Source organism: Babylonia areolata, chromosome 28 (genome assembly GCF_041734735.1).
Source record: "Babylonia areolata isolate BAREFJ2019XMU chromosome 28, ASM4173473v1, whole genome shotgun sequence".
Classification (NCBI taxonomy): Eukaryota; Metazoa; Mollusca; class Gastropoda; order Neogastropoda; family Buccinidae; genus Babylonia; species Babylonia areolata.
Window position 1 is genome coordinate 25,822,540 of NC_134903.1, and position 17,500 is coordinate 25,840,039.

The following is a 17,500-nucleotide window of genomic DNA, read 5'->3' on the forward strand; positions in this document are numbered from 1 at the left end:
TGTTGTCCTTGTGTGCATCATAAGAAATATGTCAGTAGTCTCTTCCATAAATGTATGATAGTCAGTCGTGTCCGACTGTGACCATCAGAACAGCAGAGGAGGTAACTGATGTCCTCAGTATCTGGGCTAGAATTTGATTATAGTGGAGAGTGTCCTGCTCCAAGTTACATCCCCACTCTCCTGGCCAAATGGATTTTAGGACAGTCGGTGTTGGGATAGTTCCCAAAGGCCAACTAGCCCCCAAGGCTGCAGCACTAAGACTGAGAGCCATTGCAATTTTGCCTCCCAGTTTGAGGGTCATTGTCCTTCACAAAAGAATAAGCTGTAAATGATTTCCCAACGCAATGGAGAAACCATTGATAAAACAGATCTCACGTTGCTGTTGTGCCAGCTGTAAATAAATGGTGTTGAAGTCACAGGTCGCATAGCCTTTTATGGTCATCGGGGCAGTGAATTCACAATGTGTAGGGCTCGGCACAGGTAGGTAGGTGGAGCGTATTCCTCTCCTTTGGCTGGAGTCAGGTATACCTAGCCATTCACACCTGTGTTGAGCGAAAATCAGAGTATGCTGAAACGGGGCCTCAAACCCTGAACACTGGATCCAACGCTTAAACCGATTCTGCAACGGCGTCTCCTTTAATTAAATAATGTACCATTGCTATATTGTATTGCGTGATAGCTGTAGATTTCTAACAGATTTCTCTGTGTGGTATTCAGATTGCTAAACCTGGGAAGGGTGCTTTGTAAGAACAAAGACTCTAAAGATAATAACATTAGTCTATGATTTGTTACAGTAGTTATTTATACTTCCTGTGGATTTTTCTTCAGTCAGCGACGTGTACTGACAATTTCAGTCTTCAGAAAAGTTTCAAAGAAATTTAATCCTTTTGCTCCTTTTGGGGTGTGGAGGATACAATAACAATACATGTTCATTGAATCACATCTCTAGTCCAACAATGTCTCCGAAACACGCAAAAACGCACACACACACACGCACGTGCTAATGTTAATGATTTGCAACAAAACAAATCAAACTTAAACATACTGATAAGTATGTTTTAGATGTAACTAAAGTTAGACACCCTTTACAAGTTTTATGAATTTACTTAATTAAGTTGTGTTTTCTTCCCAGCAGTGAATGAATTGCATAGACCATACATTGAGATATGTTCATGTATATACCAAAGGTTACTGCACTGAAGTAGTGGATGCAAAGCAACAAACTGTGATGTGTCTGTAGGATAGGTTAAGTGATGTTTAACATACTTCTCTTGTAGTGGCAGCGCATTAGATTTTGTGAAGATAAGGCATTGACCCACTTTTCTTTTTCTTTTAAAAAATTGTTTATCTATTTATTTATCGTTTTAGGGAGATGTGCATTGGCGTGTATGGATAAGTTTGCATGCCTTCACATCCCAGTGAAACTGTCATTATATGATTATGTAGGTCAGTGTGTGTGTATGCACGTGTGTGGTGTGTGCTACACAAAGCCCTCTCTGATTTTCATTGTTCTTCAGCAATCATCAGAGCTGCCCAATAATTTTCACATCAAAAGTTACAGTTGAAGTGTGACATCATTAATTATTTGACGTCATACTTGTGTTGCAGTCAACTGCACATGAGACCCACTGACGGCAATTAACCAGGTGATTCCAGAAAGGAAAGACAACTCATTGTTCCAGAAAGGAAAGACAACTGATTGTTGACTGCCAAATAAAGTGATCTTGTGTGGGAAAGGGAAACAAGACTAAGACGTGTGTGTGTGTGTGTGTGTGTGTGTGTATGTGTGTGTGTGTGTGTGTGTGTGTGTGTAAAAGAACCCACGGTAACAAAAGGATTGTCCCTGGCAAAATTCTGTAGAAAAATCCTCTTCAATTGAACAAATGAAATTGGAAGCAGGGAAAAATACAACAACAACAAAAAAAAGAAAAAACAAGAGAGGCAAGGCCTTCAAGACTCACTTGTGATACACTTTAAAAAAATCCAAGCTTTTTATGTATTGAGTATAATTTCAAAATGTAATGTTTAAGATAAGAAAGATCAGTTTAAAGCAAATTAACTCCCCTAGCATTAATTACAATTTCCCTTTTTTTACTATCTGCACCAAAACGTTTGCAAAATAAAAAAAACTTCCATGCTTAGCAAAAGAAGTTCCTGTTTGAACAGAAAATGATAATAATGACTGCTCTTGTTGTTGGGTCAGAATATCAGATCAAAGTGGCAAGTTTAGAGAATACACAAAATATAAATATAACAGTAAATGCAGTTTGCATATAATTAGTGTTCATTTTTTAAAATTTTTTGTGCCCATCCCAGAGGTGCAATATTGTTTTAAACAAGATGACTGGAAAGAACTGAATTTTTCCTATTTCTATGTCTAATTCGGTGTGAATTGACAAAGTATTTGCAGAGAAAATGTCAATGTTAAAGTTTACAACGGATACACAGACACACACACACGCACACACACACACACACACACACACACACAGACAACCGAACACCGGGTTAAAACATAGACTCATTTTGTTTACACAAGTGAGTCAAAAATGAAGGGATGGCACTCTCAGGGTGGTGACGCACTCTCCATGGGGAGAGCAGCCCGAATTTCACAGAGAGAAATCTGATGTGACAAAAATGTAATATGATCAAATACAATACTTCATTACAACTGGCCCAAGTGCTGTTGTTTTTTTGTTTTTGTTTTTTGTTTTGTTGTTGGTTTTTTTTGGTTTGTGTGTGTGTGTGTGTGTGTGTGTGTGTGTGTGTGTTTTGTTTTGGTTTCCACTTCCTTGTCTAATAAGTACCCCAACCCCCATAGCATGAACCGTTAACTACGAATCTCTTAATATCAAAAGAAAACAACAACACCAACAACAGCAACAACAACAAATCAGTGGGACTACCGTTGAACTACAAATGCCCACAATGTTACAAACTTCTACAATTTCGATCCAAAAAAAGAGTCAAGAAAGGTCACGGAGCTACCTGGAAAGAAAGTTACCTGATCAAAATGACCCCAGGTCGATTAACTGGAGAAGGACTCAAGTCAATGGCGGACGGTTGAATAACACAGTCAAACGATAAGAAAATTTGTTAGTCGAGAAAACTCCGCCACTAAGATCTGACCAATTGTGAATGTCATTTCTGGCCAGGCTGTCTGTCTGTCTGTCTGTCTGTCTGTCTCTCTGTTGTCACCCTCCTCTCTCTTTCTTTTTCTCTCATTTTCCTCTCAGATTTCTGTAAATGAAAGACATGAAAACAACACACAATACAAAAGACATGACTTTGATAAAAAAAATAAAATGAAACAATATAGAATAAATAAATATACAAATAAGGGGTATTTTTCACTCAGTCTCATCGTATCACTTTCATGCTAAGGCAGAGGGGAAAATTTAGACCTCCCTCACTAACCCAAACACACACACAGACAATGCACACACACGCAAACAAATACCAAACACTGACACACAAAGTAAATACAAGAAAACAACAATTTATTTTCTAAGCTAAGCTGTCTTCTTTTTTCTTAAATACATATCTATCTATCTATCTATCTATCTATCTATCTATCTATCTATCTATCTGCCATCCATTTTCTAAATTCTCTGTATAGCCAACTCCTTTTCTGCCACAAATGAACACTTCGGTTTGAATGAAGTCTGGGAGATGGAAATGCCAAAGTGAAAGACCGGATCCCGTGGCAACAGCTGGTACCGGAGAAGTGAAAGCCACCAAGGGCTTTTCCTCTGGACACCCCAGCACCTGTTGTACAGGCTAGTGTCCCTGGTGGACTAAAGACCTTGCGGTAAATGTATTACAGTCAACTATGACCATCATGACGGCAGTGGGGGTAACTGCAGTCCTGACTATCTGGAGATTTTAAACGATCGGGTTCTCTGATGTCGTCCATGGTTTCGTGGGGTGTTGTAACCGATGTTGACGTTGACATAAAAGATGTCATAATAGACAGGTGATGGGCGTTTCTTTGGTGGTAACCTGTACTTGATATTTCGTTCTCTCTCTCTCTCTCTCTCTCTCTCTCTCTCTCTCTCTCTCTCTCTCCCTCTCCCTCGCTGTGTGTGTGTGTGTGTGTGTGTGTGTGTGTGTGTGTGTGTGTGTGTGTATTACCTCCATTCTCTCTCTTTAAGCAAAGAGAAACTGGTGTTTTATCAATCTGATGACCGTCTTGTAATCTTTATGCACACGGAAAAGGCGCCTCACCCTTTTCGTCTGACCAGGTCCCCCCCTCCTCCCCCACACCCCCATCCACTGACTCCACACCTCTTTCATCCACCTCTCTCTCTCTTTCTCTCCCCCTCCCCCCACACTCTCTTTCACTACTCTCCTCCCTCCCCTCCCCCTTTCTCTAGTTTGTAAAAAAAAAACCCATTCCGCCAATATTGCACTTCCTAGATACAACATTCATCAAATCCAAGATACATGAAATCAAAAATAATTTCTTAATCACCCCCACTCCCCTCCAACACCTCTACTGAGTCCCTCACCCCTCCGACCCCTTGCCTCCCTCACCCCTTAAAAAAAAAATGGATTACAGGACCTTTAACGTGCGTATTTGATCTTCTGCTTGCGGTATTAACACGAAGGGGGTTCAGGCACAAGCAGGTCTGCATACATGTTGACCTGGGAGATCGGAAAAATCTCTTCCCTTTAACCACCAGTAGCCGTTATTGAGATTCGATCCCAGGACCCTCATATTGAAAGTCCTATGTTTTAGGCACTCGGCTATTGCGCCCGTTACAGTAAAGAATGAATAAGGAGAGAAAGAAAGGAATGATAGGAGAAAGAAGGAAGGCTGGAATGCGGGGAGGGATGAAGACAGAAAGAATGAAAGGAAATGGGTGGGTGTAAGAAAAAAAAGAAGAGAAAAAATGAAGGAGAGAAAGAAAGACAGAAATCAAGGAAGGAAGGAGGAGGGAAAGAAGGAAGGAAAGAAGGAAGGAAGAAAGGTGTGAAAGAAGGAATGAATAAAAGAAGGAAGGAAGGGAGGGAGGGAAGGAGTGAAGGAAGGAAGGGAGGGAGGAAGGAGGGAGGAAGGGAGGAGGGAATGGAGGAAGTAAGGAAGGGAAGGGGGAGGGAAGGAAGGGAGGAAAGAAGGAAAGGAGAGAGGGAGGAAAGAAGGAGGGAGGGACGGAGGAGGGAAGGAAGGAAGGAAGAGAGGAAGGAAGGAAGGAAAGAAGGAAGGCAGGAGGAGGAAAGAAGGAGGGAGGGAGGGAGGGAGGAGGGAAGGAAGGAAAGAAGGAAGGAAGGAGGAGGAAAGAAGGAGGGAGGGAGGAGGGAAGAAAGGAAGGAAGGAGGAGGAAAGAAGGAGGGAGGAGGGAAGGAGAAAGGAAGGAGAGAAGGAAGGAAGGAAGAGAAGAAGGGAGGAAGGAAGGAAAGGAAGAAAGAAGGAAGGAAGGGAGGAAGGAGGGAAGGAAGGGAGGAAAGAAGGAAATGAGGGAGGGAAGAAGGAAGGGAGGATGGAGGGAAAGAAATAAATAAAAACGTTTGCTCCAGATACAGCTCATGATAATTCAAAATTGATATTCAGAGTATTCCAAATATTCGTTCTTCTTGTTTCATTTAACACTCAAATAAAACGCACGCACCAGTTACGACCACCACCACCACCACCGCCACTGACGCCGCTGTTTTGAATAAATGGATGAATGATATGGATACTTATATAACGCCTATCCTCGGTCGGAGACCAAGCTCTAAACGCTTTACAAATATGGGGTTGTTTACACAACAGGCTGCCTGCCTGGGTAGAGCCGACCGACGGCTGCCATTGGGCGCTCATCATTCGTTTGCTGTGTCATTCAATCATATTTCAGGCACACACACATACACACTCAGACAAACATGTAACATTTAACGTGTATAACCGTTTTGTTTATTTACCCCGCCATGTAGGGAACCACACTCCGTTTTCGGGGGTTTGCATGCTGGGTATGTTCTTGTATCCATTACTCACCGAATGCTGACATGGATTACAGGATATTAAACGTGCGTATTCGATCTTCTGCTTGCGTGTGTCTGTCAGTACAAACAATGAGAGCAGTGTGGAGTGTGTAAAACAAAAAAATTCAAAAAACATTAAACAACCTAAACTGCCTGATTTTGAGCTTAAACAACACAGAAATAATTAAGAAAAAAACATGGACAAGACAAAACGACAGACCCCCCTGCCCCAACAGACCCCCCCGCCCCCCTGAGCCCCACACCCCCCACCCCCAAAACGGGAAAATCCAAACCAGACAGCAGAGCATTGTCTTACACAGAGGATCTGAGTGATCATGACCAGGGCGGAACTGGGCGACTGTCATGGTGATCAGAGCGAGAAGGATGACGTACTTCATGGTGATGTCTGGCTGTGGACAGAAAATCAATCAATCAATCTGTAAATAAATAAATAGATAAATGGTGATATTGATATATTGATCATTCTATAGACAAACAGATGAATAAATAGATAAATAAATCATTCTATTGATAAAAAAAAAATAGTGAACAAAAAGATATTTATCTTAAAGAAAACAGGCAATTACGAAATCAATATAAGAGAGAGACACAGAGAAAGTCAGCATCAGATCCATCATGGTGGACACAGGCTTTACGGTGGAAACTGAGCGCGTGCGCCACACATGATGGTAAATCTTGCAAACTGATCAAAACCCTTCAGCCATCAGCTTTGTAAGCTGTCAAGGCAGACAAACAACAGTTTCCAGAGAGACATGCACGGAGATTTGTTCGGGTTCTCTGATGTCGTCCATGGTTTTGTGGGCTGTGGTAACCAGTGTAGACATTGACACACCAGAATTCACAATTGTTAGGCGTTGGGCGTTTCTTTGGTGGTGATCTTTATCTGATATTTTGTTCTCTCCCCCCCCACCCCCTCTGCCTCTGTGTGTGTGTGTGTGCATGAGAGAGAGATAGATAGATAGATAGAGAGAGAGAGAGAGAGAGAGAGAGAGAGAGAGAGAGAGAGAGAGAGAGAGCTGAGCTGTTCCCGATAAGAACAGCTGCTGACCTTCCCACCTGATTCCATGGACAGTGTCCTCAGAGGTCCGGTGTGTGTGTGTGACCAATCTGACCAACACAACGTCACGTGCAGAGGGTGTGGCCCAGCTTCCCAGGGCGTTGTCTCATGCTGCACGTCCGCTCGAGCAGGTATAAAATGGACGGTGGTCAGTGATAGTGACCATCACTTCTCTGTCGCTGTGACAACGAACGATCAGGTAAGGTGTGTGTGTGTGTGTGTGTGTGTGTGTGTGTGTGTGTTGCAGTTAATGTTGTTGGCGATGAGAGTTCTAATGTTCGGAAGATTCTTGTTTTTCTTTCTATTGTTCTATGAACTTTGTCTGTCTGTATGTCTGTCTATCTGTCTCTGTTTCTCTGTCTGTCTGTCTGTCTGTCTGTCTCTCTGTCCTTCCCTTTGTCAATTTGTCTGTCTGTCTGTCTCACCTTGTGTGCTCCTGTCCTGAAATGTTCTCATGTGAATAAAGGTATTAAATGCCGCTTGTGAAGAACCATGTTTTCAGATCTTTTATTCCCCTAGCAGTGTCAGTTTTAAATGCAACGTTCGCTTCTTTGCACTGATACAGCACAGCTGTTGTTGGCATGTCTGTGATTTACATAGAGCTTTTATGCGGCTTACTTTAATAGATAGGTTGATTTATTCACTGTGTATTTCTTTTAAATTAGTTGGGTTTTTTTTTACAGAACTGCTCATTTGTTTTCATATTTGCATTGTTCCCCAGAGTGCAAGCATGCGTGTTTATGCGTATGTGTGTGTGTGTGTGTGTGTGTGTGTGTGTGTGTCTGTGTGTGTGTGTGTGTGTGTGTGTGTGTGTGTGTAAACGTTTTCTGTTCTTACCCACCACTACCTATCCCACCCTTCAGATAAGTTGAAATCAAATCTAGTTTCGAATTTATCATTTTTAACTTACTTGTATGCCAATTTTCCGTGTTTTTAACTGTTCATATTACACTGCAATAAAATAAGTTTACTGTGATGGTGACTGTGCAACACCCCCTCCCTCCTCTTACACCCTTCCCCCACCCCCTTCCCCGCCATGACTTATGTAGAACAACGTGTGTTTTTTCACATTAGTCTTCATTGCCATATGTTCTTATGGTAAACTTGCTATTGTTCTTTATTTATTTTCTTCTTAAAAATAGGTTTTTGGTGTGTGTTTTTTGTGTTTTTTGTTTTTTTTTGTTTTTTCTTCTCTTAGGACGAACACGAAGGCAAATTTATGTGGGCTACATTGTGTGTATCAAACATTTCAGTGACTGATTGATTGATTCTGAATTAAGAGCAGTGATAATCAAAAGAACAATCTGCAAGCAAGAATTAAACAATTCACTTGGTGTCTTTTGGGTGCACAAATCCCTGGACCCACTGAAATATTGCGAGTGGACAGAATATGCAGGACACAGACCCGAGCAGAACGAAAAGTATGTTCATGACGTGTTTCAATTGTTGCAGACGTCATCATGAAATTCGTCATCCTTTTCGCCCTGGTTGCCTTGGCAGCTGCTCAGTTTCGCCCAGACTTTGACCATGACGACCCTCTGCGTAAGCATTGCTACTTCTACTGCTGATGAATAAATAATGATGATCTATATAGCATTAAATCTTGTGCAGAGACAAATCAAAGTGCTTTCACACCAGTCAGTCACAGGCATGCATAACTCTAAACTAGGGGGAAGATTTGAAAAACAAGGAAGACTACTACTACTACTACTGCTGCTGCTACTACTACTACTACTACTACTTCTACTACTACAACTATGGCTACTGCTACTCATAATCACCATCATTGTCATAATTGTCAGGTGAACAAACACTGACACAGTGGCAGTGTTGTAAAACGTGAATTTACATGGATATATTAAAAAAAGAGATCTTGCCCCCACATGATGATCAAATTATTATTGAACAAAAAGGTATCAGAGGAGAAGTGTGGGTGAACAACTCTTCCAGAATTTCCAAAGATGACTATGCAAAGATTTACTATGAAAAGTTGGGGTTGGGTGTGATTGTGGCCACTTATCTATTCAAACCCTTCAAGTACCAAATTGAGTTGAGGGTGTTTATGGCATAGGTGAGGGAGGAGGTGGGGGAGTATGTAAATATCCCTTTGAAGACAACAATTAGAGAGGTGTGTGTATCTGAACTCTTCAAGGACAAACATAGAAGACTAAAGCTAATAATGGGTGTAATTATAAAACCAAATATACCTTGTAAATTTGCAAAAAATGTCACCGAAAATGTTCAAAATCGTCTTGTCAAAACAGCATTTCCACGACGAAATTTCAGCCTTTCGGTGACCTGGAAAAAAAGGAAATGGAGATGCACATGTGCACGTGGTTCTAGCTAAAAATAACCGGGGAGTCCAGACAAAAATCTGACGACAGTGGGTCTGCACACCCTCCCCAGTGTTACACATTCCCCCTATGTACCTCTCCCTTTCGTTGCCGTGTTCCACCAGACCACCTGATCCTCCAGGAGGTGAGGCTGATCATCAGCAACAACCAGGGCATCTCAGTGGACAACTGTCAGACCAAGTGTGACGCCCTCTTTGATCTGGCCGCTGGACACGATGAGGACATCACTGATAAACTGTGTCGTGAGGAGTGTGCCCAGTGAGTGACACGTGTGTGTGTGTGTGTGTGTGTGTGTGTGTGTGTGTGTGTGTGTGTGTGAGAGAGAGAGAGAGAGAATGTGTGTAAGAGTGAGAGAGAGAGTGTGTGTGTGTTTGACAGAGAGAGAGAGACACACACACAGAGAACGTGTGTGTGTGTGTGTGAGTGTGTGTGTGTGTGTGTGTGTGTGTGATGTCTGTTGTTGTCTATGACGAAGCTGTCATCCTTGACACGAGCTCAAAGGGAGTTGTTATTATCGTCATCTTTCTCGGCGTCGTCGTCATAATCATTGTTATCATTATCATACTAGTTGTCATCATCATCACCGCCACCACCACCACTATTGTCCTTGTGGTCATCGTGTTCGCTATATTTGTCGTCGCAGATGCCTATCTGTAACGAACAAATCATTGTTTGTGTCAGGAGAAACTTTAACTTTAACTTTAAAGTTCAGTATCATTGTCATGATCAAAGAAATTGTTGTCCTTGTGTGCATCATAAGAAATACGTCAGTAGTCTCTTCCATAAATGTATGATAGTCAGTCGTGTCCGCCTGTGACCATCAGAACAGCAGAGGAGGTAACTGATGTCCTCACTATCTGGGCTAGAATTTGATTATAGTGGAGAATGTCTTGCTCCAAGTTACATCCCCACTCTCTTGGCCAAATGGATTTTAGGACAGTCGGTGTTGGGATAGTTCCCAAAGGCCAACTAGCCCCCAAGGCTGCAGCACTAAGACTGAGAGCCATTGCAATTTTGCCTCCCAGTTTGAGGGTCATTGTCCTTCACAAAAGAATAAGCTGTAAATGATTTCCCAACGCAATGGAGAAACCATTGATAAAACAGATCTCACGTTGCTGTTGTGCCAGCTGTAAATAAATGGTGTTGAAGTCACAGGTCGCATAGCCTTTTATGGTCATCGGGGCAGTGAATTCACAATGTGTAGGGCTCGGCACAGGTAGGTAGGTGGAGCGTATTCCTCTCCTTTGGCTGGAGTCAGGTATACCTAGCCATTCACACCTGTGTTGAGCGAAAATCAGAGTATGCTGAAACGGGGCCTCAAACCCTGAACACTGGATCCAACGCTTAAACCGATTCTGCAACGGCGTCTCCTTTAATTAAATAATGTACCATTGCTATATTGTATTGCGTGATAGCTGTAGATTTCTAACAGATTTCTCTGTGTGGTATTGAGATTGCTAAACCTGGGAAGGGTGCTTTGTAAGAACAAAGACTCTAAAGATAATAACATTAGTCTATGATTTGTTACAGTAGTTATTTATACTTCCTGTGGATTTTTCTTCAGTCAGCGACGTGTACTGACAATTTCAGTCTTCAGAAAAGTTTCAAAGAAATTTAATCCTTTTGCTCCTTTTGGGGTGTGGAGGATACAATAACAATACATGCTCATTGAATCACATCTCTAGTCCAACAATGTCTCCGAAACACGCAAAAACGCACACACACACACGCACGTGCTAATGTTAATGATTTGCAACAAAACAAATCAAACTTAAACATACTGATAAGTATGTTTTAGATGTAACTAAAGTTAGACACCCTTTACAAGTTTTATGAATTTACTTAATTAAGTTGTGTTTTCTTCCCAGCAGTGAATGAATTGCATAGACCATACATTGAGATATGTTCATGTATATACCAAAGGTTACTGCACTGAAGTAGTGGATGCAAAGCAACAAACTGTGATGTGTCTGTAGGATAGGTTAAGTGATGTTTAACATACTTCTCTTGTAGTGGCAGCGCGTTAGATTTTGTGAAGATAAGGCATTGACCCACTTTTCTTTTTCTTTTAAAAAATTGTTTATCTATTTATTTATCGTTTTAGGGAGATGTGCATTGGCGTGTATGGATAAGTTTGCATGCCTTCACATCCCAGTGAAACTGTCATTATATGATTATGTATGTCAGTGTGTGTGTATGCGCGTGTGTGGTGTGTGCTACACAAAGCCCTCTCTGATTTTCATTGTTCTTCAGCAATCATCAGAGCTGCCCAATAATTTTCACGTCAAAAGTTACAGTTGAAGTGTGACATCATTAATTATTTGACGTCATACTTGTGTTGCAGTCAACTGCACATGAGACCCACTGACGGCAATTAACCAGGTGATTCCAGAAAGGAAAGACAACTCATTGTTCCAGAAAGGAAAGACAACTGATTGTTGACTGCCAAATAAAGTGATCTTGTGTGGGAAAGGGAAACAAGACTAAGACGTGTGTGTGTGTGTGTGTGTGTGTGTATGTGTGTGTGTGTGTGTGTGTGTGTGTGTGTGTAAAAGAACCCACGGTAACAAAAGGATTGTCCCTGGCAAAATTCTGTAGAAAAATCCTCTTCAATTGAACAAATGAAATTGGAAGCAGGGAAAAATACAACAACAACAAAAAAAGAAAAAACAAGAGAGGCAAGGCCTTCAAGACTCACTTGTGATACACTTAAAAAAAAAAATCCAAGCTTTTTATGTATTGAGTATAATTTCAAAATGTAATGTTTAAGATAAGAAAGATCAGTTTAAAGCAAATTAACTCCCCTAGCATTAATTACAGAGTAATTCCCCTTTTTTTACTATCTGCACCAAAACGTTTGCAAAATAAATAAAACTTCCATGCTTAGCAAAAGAAGTTCCTGTTTGAACAGAAAATGATAATAATGACTGCTCTTGTTGTTGGGTCAGAATATCAGATCAAAGTGGCAAGTTTAGAGAATACACAAAATATAAATATAACAGTAAATGCAGTTTGCATATAATTAGTGTTCATTTTTTAAATTTTTTTGTGCCCATCCCAGAGGTGCAATATTGTTTTAAACAAGATGACTGGAAAGAACTGAATTTTTCCTATTTCTATGTCTAATTCGGTGTGAATTGACAAAGTATTTGCAGAGAAAATGTCAATGTTAAAGTTTACAACGGACACACAGACACACACACACGCACACACACACACACACACACACACACACACACAGACAACCGAACACCGGGTTAAAACATAGACTCATTTTGTTTACACAAGTGAGTCAAAAATGAAGGGATGGCACTCTCAGGGTGGTGACGCACTCTCCATGGGGAGAGCAGCCCGAATTTCACAGAGAGAAATCTGATGTGACAAAAATGTAATATGATCAAATACAATACTTCATTACAACTGGCCCAAGTGCTGTTGTTTTTTTGTTTTTGTTTTTTGTTTTGTTGTTTTTTTTGGGGGTTTTTTTTTTTTGTGTGTGTGTGTGTGTGTGTGTTTTGTTTTGGTTTCCACTTCCTTGTCTAATAAGTACCCCAACCCCCATAGCATGAACCGTTAACTACGAATCTCCTAATATCAAAAGAAAACAACAACACCAACAACAGCAACAACAACAAATCAGCGGGACTACGGTTGAACTACAAATGCCCACAATGTTACAAACTTCTACAATTTCGATCCAAAAAAAGAGTCAAGAAAGGTCACGGAGCTACCTGGAAAGAAAGTTACCTGATCAAAATGACCCCAGGTTGATTAACTGGAGAAGGACTCAAGTCAATGGCGGACGGCTGAATAACACAGTCAAAAAATAAGAAAATTTCTTTGTCGAGAAAACTCCGCCAGTAAGATCTGACCAATTGTGAATGTCATTTCTGGCCAGGCTGTCTGTCTGTCTGTCTGTCTCTCTGTTGTCACCCTCCTCTCTCTTTCTTTTTCTCTCATTTTCCTCTCAGATTTCTGTGAATGAAAGACATGAAAACAACACACAATACAAAAGACATGACTTTGATAAAAAATAAAATAAAACAAAATAAAATAAATAAATATACAAATAAGGGGTATTTTTCACTCTGTCTCATCGTATCACTTTCATGCTAAGGCAGAGGGGAAAATTTAGACCTCCCACACTAAACCAAACACACACACAGACAACGCACACATGCTTTCAGTGGTAACCGACGTTCTGGCATTTTGACAATTCTTAGCCAGTACTTGATACACCTCAAGTATATATTAATATACAAGGGAAATCTGCCCAGTTCACTGTAAACCATTGCATTTGGTGTATTAACACTCACATTCAAGAACCGTTTTAGCGTAAATGTATGCACTTTCTCTATTACATCGAGATTTGCAATCAGACCCCAAACCTCCGCCCCGTAGGTAAGCATTGGTTGAATTTGTGCATCAAATAGTTTTAAAAATATTTTTGGGCATTTTTCACCAATTGATCGGAATAACTTGAAAATACTAATCACCCCTTTTTTTGCCCTGCCAGCAATATCACGTAATGTATGGGAAAAAGTTAGTTTTGTTGACAGAATGACACCTAGATAATTATACATGTTTACAACTGTCATTTTAGTTTTTCCATAGAACCACCTTTCATTTTCCGATAAGTACCCACCATTTCTAAACACAACAACGTTAGACTTGTTGAGGTTCACAATCCAGCCAAGACTCCTGGCTGTATCACAGAGCACATTCAGTTGATTTTGCAGACCAGTTACAGAGTCAGATATCAGAATTATCTCATCAGCAAAAATAAGAATAAGTATTTCTAGTACGTCAGGTATCAGCTGAACACCATGCTTTCCTTTGTTAATAATTTCAGATGCTAGTTCGTTGATAAATAACGAAAATAAGACAGGACTGCACACTTCACCCTGTTTCAGGCCTGTAGGACACATGAAAGCATTACTTAAATCGCCGCCTGTGTTTCTGGCTGATTGAAAACATTTTCATTTACAACTTCCTGACAAAAGTCTGATTGGAAAATTTCAGAGAAGTGGTGGAATGATAGGAGAAAGAAGGGAGAAGGAAGGCTGGAATGATAGGAGAAAGAAGGGAGAAGGAAGGCTGGAATGATAGGAGAAAGAAGGGAGAAGGAAGGCTGGAATGATAGGAGAAAGAAGGGAGAAGGAAGGCTGGAATGATAGGAGAAAGAAGGGAGAAGGAAGGCTGGAATGATAGGAGAAAGAAGGGAGAAGGAAGGCTGGAACGATAGGAGAAAGAAGGGAGAAGGAAGGCTGGAATGTGGGAAGGGATGAGGACAGAAAGAAAGAAAGAAAGAAAGAAAGAAGGGAAAAGATTACAGGAAATGGGTGGGTGTAAGAAAAAAAGAGAGAAAAAATAAAGGAGAGAAAGAAAGACAGAAATCAAGGAAGGAAGGAGGAGGGAAAGTAGGAAGGAAGAAAGGAGCGAAAGAAGGAATGAATAAAAGAAGGAAGGAAGGGAGGGAGGGAGTGAAGGAAGGAAGGAGGGAGGGAGGAGGGAAGGAAGGAAGCAAAGAAGGAAGGGAGGGACAAGGGAAGGAAGGAAGGAAGGAAGGAAAGAAGGGGGAGGAAGGGGGGAGGAAGGAAAGAAGGAAGGAAGGAGGGGAGGAGGGAAGGAAGGAAGGAAGAGAGGAAGGGATGAGGGAAGGAAAGGAGGAAAGAAGGAAGGGAGAAAGAAAGGAAGGAAGAAAAGAAGGAAGGAAGGGAGGGAGGGAAGGAGTGAAGGAAGGAAGGAGGGAAGGAAGGAAGGAAAGAAGGAAGGGAGGGACGAGGGAAGGAAGGAAAGGACGGAGGAAGGGAGGGAGGAAGGGAGCAAAGAAGGAAGGAAGGAAGGGATGAGGGAAGGAAGGAAGGGAGGAAGGAAGGAAAGAAGGAAGAAAGGAAGGGAGGAAAGAAGGAAGGAAGGGAGGAGGGAAGGAAGGGAGGAAGGGATGAGGGAAGGAAGGAAGGAAGGAAGAGAGGAAGGGATGAGGGAAGGAAAGGGGGAAAGAAGGAAAGGAGGAGTGAAGGAAAGGAGGAAGGAAGGAAGGAAGGAAGGAAGGAAGGGAGAAAGGAAGGGAGCAAAGAAGGAAGGAAGGGAGGAGGGAAGGGAGGGAGGAAGGGATGAGGGAAGGAAGGAAGGAAGGAAGGAAGGAAGAGAGGAAGGGATGAGGGAAGGAAAGGGGGAAAGAAGGAAAGGAGGAGGGGAGGAAAGGAGGAAGGAAAGAAGGAAGGAAGGGAGAAAGGAAGGAAGGGAAGGAGGGAGGGAAGAAGGGAGGAGGAAAGGAGGAGGGAAGGAGGGAAGGAAGGGAAAGAGGAAGGAGGGAAGGGAGAAAGGAAGGAGGGAAGGAAGGGAAGGAAGGAAAGAAAGAAAAAAGATCGCTCCAGATTCAGCTGATGATAATTCAAAATTGATATTCGGAGTATTCCAAATATTCGTTCTTCTTGTTTCATTTAACACTCAAATAAAACGCACGCACCAGTTACCACCACCACCACCACCGCCGTCGCCACTGTTTTGAATAAATGGATGAATGATGTGGATACTTATACAGCGCCTATCCTCGGTTGGAGACCAAACTCAAAGCGCTTTACAAACACGGGGTCGTTTACACAACAGGCTGCCTACCTGGGTAGAGCCGACCAACGGCTGCCATCGGGCGCTCATCATTCGTTTCCTGTGTCATTCAATCAGATTTTAGGCACGCGCACATACACACTCAGACATACATGCAACATTTAACGTGTATAACCGTTTTGTTTATTTACCCCGCCATGTAGGCAACCACACTCCGTTTTCGGGGGTGTGCATGCTGGGTATGTTCTTGTTTCCATGACTCACCGAATGCTGACATGGATTACAGGATGTTAAACGTGCGTATTCGATCTTCTGTTTGCGTGTGTCTGTCAGTACAAACAATGAGAGCAGTGTGGAGTGTGCAAAACAACAAAATTCAAACAACATTAAACCACCTAAACTGCCTGATTTTGAGCTTAAACAACACAGAAATAATTAAGAAAAAAACATGGACAAGACAAAACGACAGACCCCCCTGCCCCGACAGACCCCCCCGCCCCCCTGAGCCCCCCACCCCCCACCCCCAAAACGGGAAAACCCAAACCAGACAGCAGAGCATTGTCTTACACAGAGGATCTGAGTGATCATGACCAGGGCGGAACTGGGCGACTGTCATGGTGATCAGAGCGAGAAGGATGACGTACTTCATGGTGATGACTGGCTGTGGACAGAAAATCAATCAATCAATCTGTAAATAAATAAATAGATAAATGGTGATATTGATATATTGATCATTCTATAGACAAACAGATGAATAAATAGATAAATAAATCATTCTATTGATAAAAAAAAAATAAATAGTGAACAAAAAGATATTTATCTTAAAGAAAACAGGCAATTACGAAATCAATATAAGAGAGAGACACAGAGAAAGTCAGCATCAGATCCATCATGGTGGACACAGGCTTTATGGTGGAAACTGAGCGCGTGTGCCACGCATGATGGGAAATCTTGCAAACTGATCTAAACCCTTCAGCCATCAGCTGGTAGGTTTGTAAGCTCTCAAGGCAGACAAACAACAGTTTCCAGAGAGACATGCGCGGAGATTTGTTCGGGTTCTCTGATGTTGTCCATGGTTTTGTGGGCTGTCATAATCAGTGTTGACATTGACACACCAGAATTCACAATTGTCAGGCATTGGGCGTTTCTTTGGTGGTGATCTTTTTTTTTTTTTTTTGCTGCCCCATCATCTGCGCCGTTTCAGTGGTATTACTTCCACACCGCTCATTTAGATTCCCCCATACACGGCCACACCTGGGTTCGTCCGTCGCAGTTCCAGCGTCGGCAGTCCACAGGGAAACATCGATGTTAGGTCGCCCGGAGGCCACACACCAGAGGAGACCCTGCACTGCTGCTGAGTCACTTCGGTGGTGTTCAGTGGTGCCTGTTCTGTTTTAACGTACTTAGGACACCACCTACTAAGCCCCCTACTTACGACAATAATGGCTTAGTCGCGGAGCCATACTGAGTGAGCGTCTCTCCCAGAGTGGAGACCGCCACCACGTCCCTCAAACAACAGCCCCCCATGAAT

The 17,500-nt window shown here is 42.0% G+C and overlaps 1 protein-coding gene across 1 annotated transcript in view; it reads left to right on the top strand.

Annotated features, from left to right (window-relative positions):
* LOC143302027 (uncharacterized) overlaps positions 1-11,777 on the top strand; it is a 31,545-nt gene extending 19,768 nt beyond the window's left edge. The window contains exons 2-5 of the mRNA XM_076616512.1: positions 7,061-7,244; positions 8,498-8,587; positions 9,504-9,657; positions 11,744-11,777. Coding sequence (XP_076472627.1) covers positions 8,506-8,587; positions 9,504-9,657; positions 11,744-11,777 — 270 coding nt within the window. The 5' untranslated portion in view covers positions 7,061-7,244; positions 8,498-8,505. The remainder of the gene's footprint in view (positions 1-7,060; positions 7,245-8,497; positions 8,588-9,503; positions 9,658-11,743) is intronic.
* Positions 11,778-17,500: the final 5,723 nt, after the last annotated feature.